The 18,345-nt window shown below is 36.7% G+C and overlaps 1 protein-coding gene across 1 annotated transcript in view; it reads left to right on the forward strand.

Annotated features, from left to right (window-relative positions):
* PAWR (pro-apoptotic WT1 regulator) overlaps positions 1-18,345 on the forward strand; it is a 56,383-nt gene that overhangs the window by 17,938 nt on the left and 20,100 nt on the right. The window contains exon 2 of the mRNA XM_026864958.1: positions 7,888-8,016. Coding sequence (XP_026720759.1) covers positions 7,888-8,016 — 129 coding nt within the window. The remainder of the gene's footprint in view (positions 1-7,887; positions 8,017-18,345) is intronic.

Here is an 18,345-nt window from a genome sequence, read left to right on the forward strand (position 1 = left end):
CCCCCAATCACTAGTGGCTTAAAAAAATATATGGAGACAAAATAGCTGTGATTTCTAAGCAGAGTTTCCGTGAGAAGCAGGGGTACAAACGCTGGTTACAGAAGACTTTCAAGCTGTTAGGACATGGGCTTGCACTGTGAGAATCTGGACTGGGTTTCTGACAGGAGCCTTGAACATTGATATGAGCATTTATTTACATTTTGAAAAAAATAAAAATGTTGGCAGAGCCCTTGAGGAAGAGGTCTTCCTTCCAGATGCAGTTAAAGAGTAATCTCCGTAGTCTAGGTTGGTCAACAGCTTCACAGCATTATCGTTAGGATTAATTTGTAGGTATGAGATGTTGCGCCAAGAAATAGTTTACAATAATGATCGCAGCAGCAACTTTAAACATTTTTGATCTTATCTAGATACTGCCATGCGAGCTGGCTTCAGTACTACAGATGTGCTTTGTCTGCTGGCATGGCCTCGATCAATACGGTCTATTGCTGACATCAGTGCTGAGGTCTTCAGAAGTGTTTGTTTATTGCCTTTAAAGTCAAATTCAACAGTTTTTATCCAGGTGTGTGCATTAGGACTCAAAAGAAAGAGCTGGGAGAGCAGAAAACCTGGTTGATATTTTTATCACCTTTTCTACAGTTTCAGAACATCCCATTTTCAAATGAGAAATGCAGTACAACTCTCAAAAAAGCATTATGCCGAAGTTTTCTTTTTCTGTTGGAATAGGTTCTGAGTCTATTGTTATGGCTTGCCCATGCTCACTTGGTTGTCAGCAGCCTCTTTGGCTTTGTTTCGTTTGAACAATCCCACATCCACTGTGTGTAAACACTAAATGAGATTCAGTTAGGTAAAAGAAGAAATATGACAATAAGCCTGTTAAAGAAGAGAGCAGAAATCTGTGAAGGCACTGGACTGGATTAAAAACACAAAACCCAAAAAAAACCATTTTAAGTGCAACTTGACATTCAGACAATAAAATGGCTACAAACTCTGCGCTTCAGGATAGGATAGTTCAGTTAAAATACAGTACACTGATTAACCTGTTTGATCTCCTTTCAGAACATTCCTCAAATACCGATCTCATCTTTTATTTCTTTTTAGAAGTACCATAGATGTACTAGGGAAGAAAACAGGAATTGGATGTCTTATATATTACATGTTCATATTAAAAATAATACTTCTGTTTTGAAAACAGTGTTCTAATCTTCTCCAAGATTTGTTTCTGTCGCTGCTGTTCTGTCTTTAAAGAGAAGGGTGCTCCAATCTACATGGTCTTTTATCTGCATTACAGTGCATCTTTCTTTCTTTTGGAGCATTGTTTCTATTTGCTTAGTTTTGGCAGAAGTACATGGTAGTGGAAGTCAAAATGATGGTGGTTATGTCCATTTTAACTCCATTATCTAACTGTTCTTTGAGTGGCTTTTGTTCAGCCATTTTTCCTGGTGGGTAAAATAATCCCATTTCAGAGTTTACATGCTCTCTAATATCAGTATCTCCCAGAATCCTATCTAATACAGCAACAAGTTTTATAGGAAAAACAGTGTAGCCAGGCATCAGGTCTGTAAACTATAATTTGTTTTCTGTATGTTCAGGATAAGTTATCTTTTCTGTTGAAATCTGTTATTGTTGATCCTCATATGTATGGTATGATGCAAAGTGAGAAGTATTTCTTCTGTGAACAGTGCAAGTATCCTCAACAATTCTTTTTTTCTTCCTGGCCGAAACAGGCAAACTTCTTTTTGCCAGGTTTCTTCTGCTCAGCCACTGGTTTGCAATCTTTGTATTAGGTAAGATGCATAATTTCAAAATGTTAATTAGGGGGCTAAGGAGGTGGGTTTGGTGACTGACCCCACTTTGAAGCAAAATTATGTTGGGGGTTTTTTGTGGTGTTTTTTTAGGGGGGAGAGGAGTGTGTGATTTTGGGGAACTTTTAGATTTATATGTTCAGTGCTATTGGTGGTTTCTGTGTACAGAATGTAGTCTTCATTAACGCTTGTACCAGATGTAAACCATCAGCAGAGGAGGGAAAAGATGTGTTGTCACTAGCAAAACTTGATTAGAGCATAAAGGTAAGAGCAGCAACTTGCAATATTTAAAGAGGAGGATGCTGTTTAATTTCAACTCCTTTAGAACGTAGAGCTGTGCTTTATCTGCAGTCTGGGCCCTGTAGTTCTGGAATTCAGTTGGGCTGGAATTGCCTGTGAATCATACCAACAGCAAGAGGAAGATTTGGCTGTTTTTCCCTTAGCACCTTTATTTGCTGTTGGTTTTAATTTTATTTTTAAGAGCGAGGCTTTGGTGCATTTCTTGAATGGGTTGTTACTATATTAATATAAAAATTTTTGCCATGGAACAGGCATCAGCAGTTTGATTTCTTCAGTCAATTCTGTTTTGTACTTCTGTTCTTGGATGGTGATCAATCAGAAAAGGCTTTAAGATGCTACCTTTGAGTGTGGTATTAAATAGTTTGTCAATCCATTTTTTTAATTATATTTTCCTATTTTCTTGAAGGATTTTAATAATGCTAGGTAGCTTGTCTTTTGCAGTTTCTCTTGTATCCCTGGCATTTTACTCTGATGTTAATAATACAAAGTAGTTAAATTTAGAATTTCTACCAATCATTCTTGACAAGCCTTGTGATAAAGGACTTTTTGGTGATTAGTATAAGTTAAATATTTGACTTTTGAACTCATTCTTGTGGTATATTTGAAGACAGTAGTGGCCAAACAGTATATTTTGCTGAATAGCATGCTGCAAACATAGCTGCTTTTTGTTATTATAATGAGGGCCAGTTGACATTCTGGTGTTGATGTAGTTGATGTTTTACTTAAAGCTTTAAAGGAATTCAAAATACTTTTCTTTGCTCTAATACAGAGAAATATGTTGTTTTTCTTTTTTTTTCCAGAAAGGTTCCTAAGTGGATTTCAAGACTGCAAGTTGTATTTGTTCTGAGTTATAATCAAGTATACAAAGTAGGCACTTGTAATTTCTTATTATGGGTGAGAAAAGGATAGAGTTGAAACAAAATGTAAATGTGACTTATCATGAATGCTCTTGAGTTTTGTAGAGCAAGATCTCACTGATCTCGAAGTGATGCTTGTATTTTTGGAGTGCTTTGTCAAGGATGAGTGCATCCTATGGCTGCCGTCAGCTGTGCTCTGGCCCACCTGCTTGGTCACTGACCCATTGCTGCATTCGGGTCTCTTTTGATCTCAAATACCAAAGATTCCTGCCTTTACTCTTTTTTTTGTTTAAAAATCCATGCTTATTATCATACTAATTGCTGATATTGGACAGATACATAGATTTTTGGAAGTGCACAGAGATGATTCACATAAGTTATTCGAGTTCAGTATCCTCTTTTGGACTCTCTTAATGTGAAAATTATTCTTAAAAGAATAATATTTTCTACTGGTTAATCCATATCCATAAGACTGTTTGTAGGGTTTAGATAGTTCCTATGAATAACATTAGCTCTTTTCACCTATGTAAGGATGTTTTTCAACTTGTAAAGAAAAGCATTTAGGCAGGCTAAACCCCATGAAAGACTTGCCTAGTGAAAAAGATACGATTTTTCCAATTAAACTGTGTTTCTAATAAAAGATGATATTAGTGTAAACTGTTTTTACTTAAATATTTTGGGTACTGTCTGGACATTGTAATAAAAGTGTGTTTAAAAATATTATTAAAAATAGTGTTTCTGAAGGGGAAAGGTAATATAATCTCATCATTAAGGTTTGGGATTTTTGCTTAGTTTTGCTGTGTGTTTTGGGAGCTGATGACAGAAAGGTTTGATACTGTGCAAAGAGGTAGGAAGACAGTATTTAACAGATATAAGAGCTGTGCATGGTAAAGCAAGGAAGCATTTGGTTCTTGGTGCTGCAGTAAGAAGAGTGATTATAAAGGAATCATGTGTAAGATAGTAATCTTTTATTTGCAGTTAACTTTTCCAGACTTTTCTGAATGATCAGCTGAGGGAAAAAGAATGTTGATTCCCAAAACTTTGTTGTAGTTAATTACCTAATTGCATTTTTTTTTTAAATTAAAAACAATTCTTGTATCTTGTCTTGTATGTCTACTGTGGAAGCTTTTAAGAAATGTTTAAATTTAATAGAAACCTTTACACTTTTCCAGCATCTTGATATGAAGTTGTGATAGTGTACTTTGACTTATACTATAAATGGAAAATGTCTTTGTTGTAAAATTGATTTTTAAAAAATTGATTTTTAGTTGTCCAAAGTCGCTTTGGTGAAATGAAATCTAGATTTGATTCCTTTGCTAGATTGTTAGCATGATTAAGAAGTGGAGGAAAAATAAAAAAGGATAACTGATGGTGCTTGTGCTGTAGAGATTCTATTTATTGCTCAATGTGAAGTTAAACGCAGGGTTTCACTGAGAGTATGTATCTGCTTGAGCATCTTGCTGTACTGGTTAAATATGTTATTTCCTCAAGTGTTCATCATTGTCAAAAAGCTGATACAGCACAACCATTCCTGGGGTTCTGCAAAATAAATAGTTTGAATGTGCTGGTATCTGGTTCAGGCAAAATCAGTTTGGCTAGTTAGAACTGCTGAAACTAACCTGACTGACCTTTCATGAAATGAACTGGGAATCTCTTAGGTATGTGCTGGCCAACAGAACTGCAAGGCAAAAGCAAGTTGGTGCAGGAAGAAGATTGGGGATAGCGACGTTTTGACTCTGCACCATTTCTTGTGGTGAGAGCAGCTTGTGCGTGCTCAGAATCTGGTCTTTTGCATGTAGGAATATTGCCAGCTTTCATGGAAAAGACAGTCCTTCCCCAATTTTTGTTTGTTCTTAGTGCACAAATGTTTATAGGAAGCAAACCAGTGAATCATCAGAAATGTTCTTTGTACAGTGTCTCCTTAAACTGCAGGCTAGTGGTGCGCTGGAATTTGGGGATATCTCTGTAGCTGTTTCCTTCATCAGTCTGATTCTTTTGAAAGCATCTTACTCTGCTTGTATTTTCCATACTAGAGGTTTACAGAAAAATGTTTATACTACAGCTTCAAACATTTACTGAAATGCTAGAAAACCTAAAGAATTTCTGTGGATTCCTTATATTAAGATCAGATGTGGGAATGTCACATTGAATATCTGCTGCACAAAACTCAGATGATTTTAATGGAAAATAAGAATCTGAAATGGTATGTGCCTAGCAGCAAAATAAAAAAGCAGGGGGAAGGGAATGGACAGAGAGAATTATATAATGGGTCAGAATTACACCTCAGTGGTTACAAGTCTGTTCCTCTGCTATGCTGACAGAGAAAGTAATTACTGCATTTATGTCTTTTTCAGTGACATGAAACTAGTTTCTAAAGCAAAGTGTAGTATTTGAGAGAAGCCTGCAATGCAAGCAACGCAGTAATCCATCTGATTGAAACATCCTGTGGGCTGAGGCATTTTCAGCTGCAGGGCAGTTTGAACAGAAATGCTTGTTACAGCACTTTGGACATTTTAAATTTTTCAATAATAATTAATCTATCAACTGAAACTTGGCTTTTACTGATATTTTTATTGCTCTGAAAGTTAGCTTAGAATATAAATAGCAGTAAGATTAGCAGTCTTAGCTGATGTTGATGGAGAAGTGCATAAGCAGGACATTGAAGGTAAAGTATTATTTTGCATAAGAGAGCTTATTTCATTATGAATCAAAACAAATAGACTTCCTTATTAAGGCTAATGGTTATTGAAACAAAACTTAGTAACTTCAGTAAAAAGCAGTAAAATTTTAAAATTCCATTATTACCCTGCTGACTTGTGCTCAGCAGGCATTTCATGGACATCATTTAAATTAGTGTGTTGGTATGTGTATGTCTGTATGTTTGGAAGTGGAACGTAATTTTTTCGTTGGGGAAACCACAGGAAGGTCCTTGACAGTGAGTAGTTATCTGCTTTAGAGCAGGAAGGCCTTGACAACCCTAGCCAGATGTGCCACATTGGCTGTAAATGGTGAGGATCAACCAGTACATGACTGTTTTACCGCATGTGTAACAAGTAATAAAATAACAACTTTCTTCCTCTGTGGTTCTCACCACTCAAACTTGTGTTGGCCCTAGCAGGCTTCGGGCTCACTCCAGTAAAGGTGATTGGACTGGGAGCAAGCCCCAGTAGCCTTTAAAACAGAGGTTATATACTCTGAATTAGATTTACATAAACTGTTTAGCTAACTGAATGATGATTCAGATGATGACATTTTGTTCCTGTCCAAAACTGCTAAGAGAATAGTTAGTAGCAGGTGATCTTACATTGAAGGAGAGAAGAACATTCTTCCTCACAGATGTAATTGTATTTAGAGAAAAATATTTCTGTGGAATGCTGATCGTCTCTGGAAAGCTTATGAGAAGTATGTATCTAAAGGAGGAGAGAATTTGTGAAGAAAGGAGCACTTGTCTACTTAGTCACTGCAAAGACTTTTATTTTAACCTACACTACTGTAATTTGAGATTTATGCTTCTACTTAAAGAATGTTGTTTCTTGAAAATGAAGGGCTTTTTGAGGTGCGTCTCTTCTGTCACCAGTTGGTTTTCTCCTACACTTATTAGAGGCTGCTTTTCCAAACTCATGTCAAACTGTATCTTTCCTTTGAGTTTATCTGGGATCTCGTTCTTTTAAATGAACAGCTTGAAGGCTGGAAGAACAATCCGAAAGTTTTTCCTGTTTTTCTAACACAGTATGATTCTTCATCTTCATGATGTTAGTCTTAATTTATGAGATACCTTCTGTGAGCCTTGTAGTTCTTTCTGAACAAGACTGGTTTTGTAAGAGCTGAAGATCATTTCTTGTTGCAGTAGTGGCTCTTTATTTCTTATTTTGTCTCTTCAAAATGGATTATTAAGACAATGGGATAAATTTATGTTACTAAAACTTAAGCTTTCCACTTTATAGAAGGTAGAGAACACTGATTTAAAGATCATCTCCTAGAATGTGCCATGACAATGTTTTTTAAATGGTCTGTTAAATAGGGACCTGAGAGAACCAAGTTAAATATCTATTTATAATTATTTTATTTGAAAAGGCTGCTTATTGAAAGTGATTTTGAATGTGTAATCATTCAGTTGTAATAATCTTTCATATATGCCTTTTCTTAGAGATAGAAGTAGACAGTCTGTATCAGTTGCATTAAAATGTTGGTTAGAGATAGACCGGTGAAATTGCATTAGTATTCTGTAATGAGTCCTGCTGTAGAGAATGTAAATGTCCCTTATGCAGGTTCACCTATGTTAATTTTATTATGTTCGCTTTTGGAAACATATAACTTTGTAGTTTGTGAGTTTTCTAGTGCTTCTGTGACCACAGTGTTGGCTTTGGAGCAGTTAGTTTTTTATATACTAGGGCTATCTTCAGCTAGTACATAACACTGATTTTCTGTTTTAAAAAAAAATACTACATTCCAGCATTCTCAGTATATGCTTTTGGCTACTTTTGTGTCCTTTGGATAAGATGATGTCAGAGATCCTCAGTATCTAAGCCTCAGAATAATGATTCTGGGTTTTATGTGTTAGACATTTCCATTGAAATCATCTGACATTCGTCTTTGTTCTCTTGTAGACCTGTTATCTGTTTCTGAAGCTATTGCACGTTAATCTAGGAGCTTTTACTGATGTTTTAGAAGGTCTTCCCTGTGGTTTTGTAACTAGGTCTCACACACCTCTTGTTTTAATGCAGAGTGCTGTCAAACAGCTTGTTGGCAAACAGTTGTCAAACTCTGTTCTTGATTTGGAGATACCAGTATGCATGGAAAGAAAAGCATTTAACCATTTAATTAAACTTTTCAGAAATATGAAATTAATCTTTGAAAATATTAATGAATTTTGTGACATGTGAAGCTACATCAAAGACTATTTTGTAACTGAATATTTTTGATTTTAGAGCCTCGATGAGTATGAAGATGATGAAGCAGGACAGAAGGAGCGAAAGAAGGAGGATGCTATTACCCAACAGAACACAATACAAAACGAGAGTTGCAGTGCAGATACCCCTGGCTCATACTTACTACAGGTGAGATTTTTGTACTTGTTTGTTTTGATATGCTACTCAGTTTTAAAACTCATACTGCTGCCTTCTTTGTATTTCTACTTAATAGTAGATTATACCCTATCTGGAAACAAACATGAAGTTCAGGAGTTGTTACATTACTAAAAACAGAGTAAGAGGGTCCATTCCCCAAACTCAGCACTACAGAGACCCATTGATAATAGCATTCCCTATTTCTGTAGGGGCTTTGAAAGTAATGGTGTTGATGTTTACCATAGAACGTATTATTTAATGAGAGGAAGATAAACCAGGAGATTCAAGTGAAAAATATTCACAGGTTTAGAATATTCAATTAATTGGAGGTAGAATTTGCAAATCAGGACCCAATTTTCTAATTTAGAATATTCAGTTAATTGGAGTAGAATTTGAATATCAGGACTCAGTTTTCCAATTTAATTTATTGTCAACTAGCAAACTTCTAATTACTGATTCTGGGATTGAAACAAACACAGACACTCTTAGGGAAAACACCCCTGTCTCTTTAGCCAGTTTCTCCTTCTGTTACCTGACAGCATGTGCAAACCCAGGTGTATACACTGAGGCCTTCCAGCTTTGCTTGTTGATTTTAACAGAGGCAGTAGCACATACAGAGGGAGAAAAATATGCAAACAGAGCAAGCACATGGTGATAGTTTTCAAACCCACCCGTAACCAGAGGGGGCATCACTGAATTTAGTGGGTCTGGATACACTTTCCTTCGAAAATTTTGCCCAGTCTCTCATATGCTCGTGAATGCATTTAACGTTCAGAAGACTCTACAGCAAAAAAGTCTACAGTTTAATTACCTGGAATGTGAAGAACAGTCTCCTTTCATTTAAATTGAACCTGTCATTTGCCATCTGTTTCCATGTGATTTCACCAATGTGTCCCAGTGGAAGACATGGGGAACAACTGCTTCCTCTTTAGATGACTGAGTGCTGCAAGAGACAGCATGGCCCCTCTCATCTTCCTCTTCTTTAGGCTGAAGAATTCCATTGTATTTAGTTGTTCCTTGTACAGGAGATACTCAGTAATATTCTATACTTTTTCTGGTTTGACTGTATTTTATTTGGAATTAGGAAGCAGAACTGAAGAGTTCAGTACAGTATGCAGTCGTAGAGTGAGTGGTTCAGTGATGGTTTTTGTTTTGTTCTCTGTTTCTTCCTTGACAGTTCCTGATATCTGCCTTTTTGTCTGCTGAGCACTGTTTACTATTTTTCATGTGTCTACTCTAACTTAACATTTTTGAGTTATCTGTGAGTGATAACAAGCTCAGAGGCTGATACATATGTAAATTTAGAAGCATCTTTACCTTTTTCTCTCACTTTATGCCTATGTACACTAAATTTCATCTGTTTCGCCTCCCAGCCCCTCCCAGTAGAGGAATCCTGCATGTTTTCACAGTTGACTGACCCTCATCTTTTCTGTTCTTAATAGCATCTGTGGACATCCCCTCTCCAAATATATTGAAAAGCACAGGTACCCAGAACAGGTACCCCATCCGCTGTGAAAGCTGACTATCAGAATCCACCATTATTTCCTGGCTTTTCACCAGTGATTTATTCATGAAAGGACATTAACTCTTACTCTAGTGCAGCTTAATTTCTTAAGAAACTTTGCGGAATGCCTTTCTGAAATTCAGTGGGCTGTCAACCAACTTTCTCTTCTGGACATTTTTTTACTTAAAAAAGCTGTACTAGATTTGTGAAGTGTAACAATTTTAGGAATGCATTGGTGGCTCTTCCACACTGTCATATTTACACATTCCCTAGTTGTTTAAGACTTACTGGCACCACTTTATTTGGTATAAATATCAAGTTTACTGGTTGGTAGTTGACTGGTCTGCTTTAGAATCTTCATAAAGATGATTATGGTAACCCATGGTACTAGGGCAGTTTTAAGTGAGAGATTATATTTGATCTTGAGTAATTTAGCTATTACATTTTTCAGTACCATCGATAGTTTCTTCAAATCTCAAGGAGTAAATACCTTCTTATTCTGGCAACTAGCTTTTTTTTTCATTTTGTTAATATGTTTTTAAGTTCTACCAACACTTGTGTTTGAAACAGACCCTTTGAGTCTTCCATTGAGAAGTACTCTGATGTGAGCCCCTTACCATGCTTTTCCATGGTGAACACCAGCAGAAAAATTTTGGAAGAGAAACTGTTTCCTCTGACTACACCTCTTAAAACTTGATCCATTGTCTTTGCAGATTATTCAGCAGGATTCCTTATTCTGAATGATTTAATGCTTTTTCCAAGTTGTTTGTTAGACTCTTTCTTACTGTGTTCACTCTGTTTTCACTTCTTCAGCAAATATTCCAAAAGTTGTCACTTTTAGTTTCCTCTAGTGGTATTATTACACAATGCTTTGGCTATATTCCCATGCCCCCTTTTTTTAATCCATGTTTTCTATTATTCTTGACGAGCAATCTCAGTTTCTGTTTACCAAGCTGTCCGTATTAATTGTATCCTACATGGTTCCAAGTTTGTCACCTCCATATTCAAACAGGCACTACTTCTTTGTTGACAGAGCACAGCAGGGGTGTCCTCTCACTGACAATACAGAAGAGAGTCCCAGACCTCAGATCTGGCAAAGACCCAGGGTGGCACATGTACAGAACAGATGGAACCTTAGAAAATTGTAGCTGCTAAGACCTAATCAGTTTATTACTGACTCTGACAACTTGTTTTTTATTAGAAGACTTACAATTTGCCCAACTTGAACAGAACTTGACAGCAGCATTTTTTCAGCTTTGGTGACTTAGTTTCCTTTTAATTCTATTCTGTGCAAGTTAAGACTAATTCCATTCTTAAAAGTAGATCTTATGTTTTAGGTTTAAGAATTCAGTCAATACTAGTTGCTATTGGTCAATATTTATTGTTGTTCTATCTAGTAAGCAAAATAAATACAATTTCTGTAGTTATAGATGTTTACACTGATTTGTTCATTCTGTTATCATTTTATGAAATTTTTGAATATATAATTACTGTGACTATGGTAAACAAGGCTGTTAATATTGACTTCATGTTTGATAGGCAGTTATGTTGCTGAATGATGTTTTATTTTCCAATCCTTAACCTGATCTTTCAGTTCTATTTTAATATTGTCAGAAGTTGCTGTTTTCCTTCTCATGGGCAAAATGCACATTTTTTGAAAACTCTGAATTTGAAATCCTTGATCCAAAGCACAGAGATATGGGATTTATTTAAGAATAGATCAAAAAATATACCAGACTGGAGAGTATTTTCCTTGAAGCAGAGCTGTTTGGATGAAATTGGCTTCTGAATTATTTTGTATTGGAAATATGGAAGGTTTCAACATCATAAACATTGAAAAAAAACCTAGTCAGAACTGTTACTTAGTTTTAGTAAAGGGTAGTGTGGAAAGCCACACCTCACCAGGTGAATGAATGCTAAATCCATTCCTAAACACAAGTGTTACATCTGTCTCTGACTGACTTGCTTGATTTTCCTTCTATTTTTAATGCTGCAATTTAGTGTTTCTCTGCTTGTTAGTCTCACAGTACTATGGGACTATTCATTGATGTATACAGGGATGCAGACTGAGAGTGGTAAGTTGTATATAATAGAGCTTAGAACTCTTACAGATTAGCTAAAAGTTACTACTTTAACTAGGAATCAGTGGAGTCTGCCAATTATATAAATCTAGCTCTTGCTTGGCAGAGATGGTAAAATTGAACATAGTGCAAAACTGCTTGATAGCAACGTCTTTCTTGCAGTTGGACAGAAATTATATTATGTTCAGGGTAATGAACATCTCTTAACTGAAGAAGGTGTTAATATGTATGCAATATAAAGATACCTTGCATCTAAAAACCTACAAGGTTTGGCTGGAAAAACAATTAGGTTACTGATGATTTAAAAAAAAAAATCTCTTCTAAGACTTGCGAAGTTCTAGAACATGCAAAAATGGTAGCATTTTTTGTGCTAATATTGTGCTAATGCTCAAAAAAAAACCCCACCAAAAAACACTATGTGCAAGGCCTTGAATTTTGCATCAAAGTGTTATGCTGATACCATGATCACCTGCCTCCTGGAATCCAGCTGTTTCGGGAATATTTTAGGAGACCAGATGCACAAATATGTGCACTTCTTGGTGTAATCCTCTGTCAATAGGGATAACGTAACTTCTGTGTCATTACGGAAGTGATACCCGAGCATGATGGCATGGTGTGGTGTCTGTATTACTTCATGGTATTCCTGGAAAATTGGAGAGCAAATTGGAAAGGCTGAGAAGATTAATCCAAAGCCAACATATAAAGCCTTGCAGTGGGAGTCACATGTGTAGGTCTCCATCCCTTAAAACCTTCAAGTCACAACTGGCAGTTTTTCTGGAAATTATGCTATAATCACACAGAATTTTCATTCTCAGTACCTTGGAAGGAGTTTGAAATCCTTTGCTTCATGTTATCTTTCGTTTCTTTCTGCTTGCATTTTATTTCAGATGTTTTAGTGTCTGTGAATGCTAGTTGTTGTGCTGTGTACTGTATGAATAGACGGCAAAAATTTCGTCAGCTGTGAACAGTTTGACACTGAACTGTAAAATATGGGAATAGCTCAGTAAATATGTATTGGCAAAACACCAAGAAACAATAAAGTTGAGATCTTCAGAGTTATTTTTGACATTGGCATGGATTTAGGGTTTACTGTGTTCTAGACGTGTTTTTCTATCCACTGATGACAACAGGGGTCTCACCACATCAGATGTAGGCATCTAAAATTAGATGGGCTGAATCCTTTCCTCTTCCTGGCAAACCTGGACCAAGCATGTCAGTAGCAAATAGGGAAATAGGGGTCAGTTAGAGTGAGTGTACAGTACCAATTTTTGTGCCTGTGAGCATGAAAGGGGGAAACTCTGGGTCACTTAGATAATGAGGTTCAACTTTTGTGAAATAAACACTCTGATTCCTTCAAGTGAAAGGTAACAGTTTATAAAAATGAGAAAGATTTAGAGTATCCTGCTATGAAAAGGAAATGCTGATCTTTATTATTGTCACACGGTAGCAAAATTTGTCCAGTGTATTTCTTAATTCCAAGTTAAGAAACTTCAGATCGTAACTATCACAGTTACCAAATACCTTCTGTGTCTGGAATGGCTGCTGAAGATCACTATACAGTCATCTGCTAGAAACCTGCTTTTGGATTTGTGTTGCTGGCATGAAACTGGTAGGGGAACTTTGCTTCTCAAGCATTCTGAAGCCTGGGACCCCAGTGGGGGAGGCATGACTCACTTTTTTTGTTAAGACACACCAACTGTTTTGCTGTACCTGATAGTGTATTACAATGCTGCAAAGCCCGGGACCTCATTCAAGACCTTTGCACTCTAGTTAGAAATTGCGATCATCTTGTTCCAATCATTAATTTGTTTTGTGTATACAATTGTAACAGGCATTTCTTGGGGTACCTGTCTTAGATTGTGCAGCAACCAGAAATTAAGATGTTGAATCTTACCAAATTATTTTATACAAGATAGAACTTTGTAAGATACATTTGAGACGTTTAAACATCCACACTGAACCACAGTCAATGGCACTAGACAGTTTCCTAAACAAAAAATGTCACTTCATTTGTAGCACTAAACCATGTCTTTATACTCTATGTTGTATCATATTCTTGAAATAGATTCAAATTATGTGCATTAGTAGATAGTAAAGCTTGACCCTAGTATTAATTCCTGTAGAGCTCTTAATCCAAGACAACAAAAGAACAAGTTGCTCTAGTTTTCAGCTCACAGCACTGACTTGCACGCACAGTAGTATTGCCATGTGTTGGATTGCTCTCACTCCTCTCTGTAGCAGTAATGCAGATTTTTGTTCTCTGCAGGAGATTAGCTTGTGATGTATGCTTGGATAATCATTCTGTTTAGTGTAGAGATTACCCACTACCTTTGAAAGAATCCTTCTTGTTGGTTGGAAGTGAGGATAGAAAGAAATGTCTACATAATCAGCGTTCGCTTAATGGTATAATTATAAAATCGTGCCACATCAGATTGGGTTCATCGTAGTTAACTTCAGTAGTGAATAGGTTAGATGGGTGGTGAAGGCATCTAAACTTGATTTATTAGCATGTCCATGTAGTTATGACTTGTGCGTTTAGTTGTAAGTCAGCCAGGGGTCTATGAAAATTGAAGGAAAACCACATCTTTTTTAACCTTTTGTTCTAAAAAAGCTTAACATTTCACCAGAACATTGCAGGCAATTTCTGACAGGGACAGTCTAAAGATACTCCCACAGCAGTGCTCTCATGCAGTTCTGATTGCTTAAATACCATCCTTTGCTCTAGATGTGACCCAACACGTTGAAATTTTCAGAAGCAGTGATACACACCAGTGTTACAAAGCTGTAAATGTTTAATAGAGGCACCTTATAAGCTGTACTGAAAGCAGTAAATAAAGGAATAAAAGTCTCTAGTGACAGCTGCAAGGAACTGAAGTGTTACATGCATCTCTGTAGGAAACAGCTGAAAACCTGCTTTGACACAAGCTTCCCCAGAGTTTTGTAGTTGAATCTTAGCTCAGGAATATGCTGCCAAATAAGCTTCTCAACTCACATTGCAGTTCAGCCCTGTCTATTTTGCATATCCTGGCTTTTTATTTTGTGCAGTAGTATAATGTCATACAGCATCGTTTTGCAATTACTCTCATTATCCGAAGTATGTGGTAATGATACTCCTATCTATTCATACTTGAGCAAAGCTTTTCAGAGATGTTTTGCATCTAGGTTTCATGTAGTTCTTGCAAAGGAAAACTGTGTGCATGCATTCAAGAGTAAAAAATAATCTTTTGTAAGTATATTGTCATGATGGTATTTGGTGTTAATTTCTGTCCGCAGAGAAAATGCAGTTGTGTTACAGGACATGCCCAAATGCATTAAGGCATATCTTTTATTTTCTATGCTATATTTCTTCAGTGTTAGGCCAGGGGTTATTTTACATAATAACATGATTACAATATTGGCATTGTTTAAAAAAGTGAGCAAATAAAATGTGATTAAAATACAGAAATACATAAATTAAAAGGAGCTGTGTTTGAGTATATGAAGTCATATGTAATTCTGCCAAATCAGATTGTGGGACTCTAATATTTGGCAGTTAATTACCAGATAATATTCACCTTGGGTTTTGTATTTGCAAATTAAGAATGTGATCCACTTCACAGAGGTGGTATAAAAAGTCACGAGTATTCGCAAAGTGTTTAAGCGATGATAGTGAATGCAGTAGAAAGACTTGTGAGGAAATCTTACTGTGTCTAAAAATGTTCCCCTAAAAATGGGTTTAAAAGTATTCAAATTCAGTGTTGTTTAAATATTAAAAGATCACAATTTTTTTAATATGTTTGCATCTGAAGTTGGATCTTGCATGTGCAGTGTTTTTAAAGTGAGTGATGTCAGTTGCAGGGAATTTGCTGCCCTGAACAGTTCATGAGATGAACCAGGTGCTTCCAGCTAACCAGATGTTTAACTGCCATGGTTGGTATGGCTTGGGAGACCCAAATTACTCCTGTGATCTGTATAAGGAAAATAGGAACACAGGAATTCCATCTTTGCATGATCACTCAAGTAGTTTCTAGCTATGTAGGCATGTATTCAGAGCAGTTTGAGTATGTTAATAGCAGTAAATAAGGCATAGTGGCCACTGTGAAAAGCAAGCAAATGCAGGTTACTGAACATGTCGCACAGAGTTCTTTGTGTTCCACCTAAGAGATCTTGTGGAAAAATATCTTGTGTAGCAATATCAGGAAAGTCAGTGAATGATGCATGTAGTTTTAAGAATTTGAATGAAAGTTGCATAAGTCAACAGTGTTCTGACCCATTCTGAATTGGTTGACTTTGCAGTCTTAATTTTCTTTAAATGCCTTTTGTCCGTCTTATTAGAGACTGGGAAAAAAAACACCCTACGTAGTAACTTTTTAATTAAGACACGAGGTAACTTCTCTGAGTTTAGGAGTAATAATGTTGCATGGTGGTCTTGTCTGGTTTAACTAGAGGCTTTAAAGACACTGAATGAATTGTTTTGCAAAATTGAGATTGCTAGGTTTTAGTTAAATTGTGTATGTGGTTTTGTTTAATAGAAACTGGGTTTTGAGATGGTGGAGTCTGGATTTCTCAACTAAACAGGCTATGTAATAGACATTGTTGTAGCAACACAGGTTTCTCTGCCAAAATCCTCTTCCTCTCCACTCACGTGAACAATATGTGTGGCTATGTGTAGTGCTGCTGATCCATGCATGTTCAGTGGATTTTACATTCCCAAAGGATCTGCACATGCTCAGCAAATCTGATTCAACTATATTGTGCACAGACTATCTAATACTACTGCTTTCAGAAAGTGCTTACGAGTGAAATTGCCGTCCCCTTTTCCCCTAAGAAATTGAGAAGCTGAAAGCTAGCAGTTACTAATGTGAGACTGAAGGGAAGGCGTGTGGCTGGAAACTGGCTACAAGCCAGCTGAAGTCATTTGGCCAGCAATCTGTAGCCTTGAGGATGCAGGTTGGGCATCCCTGCTTTTGTGTCATGTGGCTTCCGTTCTTACAGGGAAATACTAGTATCAACATGTGTCCTCATAACAGCTGAAAAATAGAAATCTCCCTGCTTGTGATGTGGAAGGCATCATTTGTGTTCAGTGCCTGATCATTGTCAGCATAAATTTGATTACCTTTGACAAGCAAACGTTGCTTTTCTTAGAAAGAAGTACAAAATTATGAACTATTTTAACATCTGTGTTCAGTAAAGTTTCATCTAGCGGATAAGTGATTTAAGCTTAAAATTATGTTTCAGGATTGCATTTCACTCCCAGTAAATAAAATTAAATGTACCCATGAAGTTTCTTCTAATTGAATACTTGGTTTTGTGTGCCTATGCACAATGTACAACTATTCATCACAGACCTGCATGAAAACTAAAACAGAATCACGCCTGTATCTGTGAAGGCAAGGTGGTATGGAGGCTTACTACTGCTTTGGATTCATGTTTGTGCACAGGAACTGCAGGGGTTTCAGCACAGCCTACTCTTCAGGTACGTTCTAAATTCTTGTGCAGACCAAGTGGGAAGCAAAGTGTGTAAATTATGATTTCTTCTTTGTAGGTTCTCTGAAGTTTGATTGTGATCCTTACATTAAATTTTATTGGGGGGGGCTCTTTTTTTTTTTTTTTTTCTTGTCTACCGATGTTGCTGCTGCATACTCAGCCTGTATAAGCAGGTGTTTGGCTGTTGCACATTTTGTTTCTTTCATCGTTGAGTTCATGAAGCTGTGCTCCAGAATTGCATAAGCTGGCACATTAGCTGATGTTACACTGGTTTGGAGCCTTTTTCTGGCCATAAAGAGTAGGAAGTAGTTTCTCAAATTCCCAGCTAATGTTCTGAGCAGTCAGCAAGGGCCTCGTGCAGAAATTAATTTTCTTTCCCACATGCTTTCTCTTTTGGTCTAGCATCACTTTTTTAACTCGGCTAACTGAATGCTGGTTTGAGAAGATTGCATTACCTCTGGAATAGTCAAAATGGAAATTCTGTCAGCTGTCAAAAACAATGATGTCTAAGTGGGTATCTCCTCCCAGTCCTTTCTTAAAATTTCTTGGGGGGACGGGGGAGGAATGTGATCTCATAGAGTATAATGATACACTGTAGCTGAGGTTTGTGGGAAGAAGAGTCCTTGGCTAAATCCAAATTTATTGAAAAAAGAAGGACTTTCTACAGTATTTGCTTGTACAAATAGATGACATGGCCTGACTGATATCAAAAGCCTTTGTAAAGTATGGTAATATTCCTGATTCCTGCACTTTTCTGCTATTGTATTCTAGAGAGAGAATTTTAGTTAATACTGCTTTCATGCCAGGAACAAATCTGAAGCCTAGATAACGAAGTTTTAAGTACTTGCAGGGTGTACAGAAAGGGAGGACACTCTTCTGAAAGAACCTATATGGACCAAGGGGATCCCTACTGAATGTGCAAGATGGAGAGGGAAGACAGCTTGCTCGCTATTGCAGAAAGATGAATAAAAACTTATACAGCTCTTCAAAAATAGGCATAGCAATAGTTGTCAAGCATTTTTATAACATAAATAGTAATTAATTAATTCATTCATTACATACTAAGAGAATATCAATCATAGTGGTAGTTACTCAGATGTGCTTGTGTGTTCAGAAGCTGCATAATCTGGTTCTATAGTGGTGTGAGGATGGGCGGTGAGCCTGCTTCTCTACATCCTTCTAATTTGGTGTGATTAATGTGGTGACTCAGGAGGGACGAGGAATCTGGAATTCAGAGTTATTTGGTGGAGACAGTCTTAAGTTTATACA

Source organism: Athene cunicularia (assembly GCF_003259725.1).
Source record: "Athene cunicularia isolate RWA chromosome 1 unlocalized genomic scaffold, athCun1 chr1_part2, whole genome shotgun sequence".
Classification (NCBI taxonomy): Eukaryota; Metazoa; Chordata; class Aves; order Strigiformes; family Strigidae; genus Athene; species Athene cunicularia.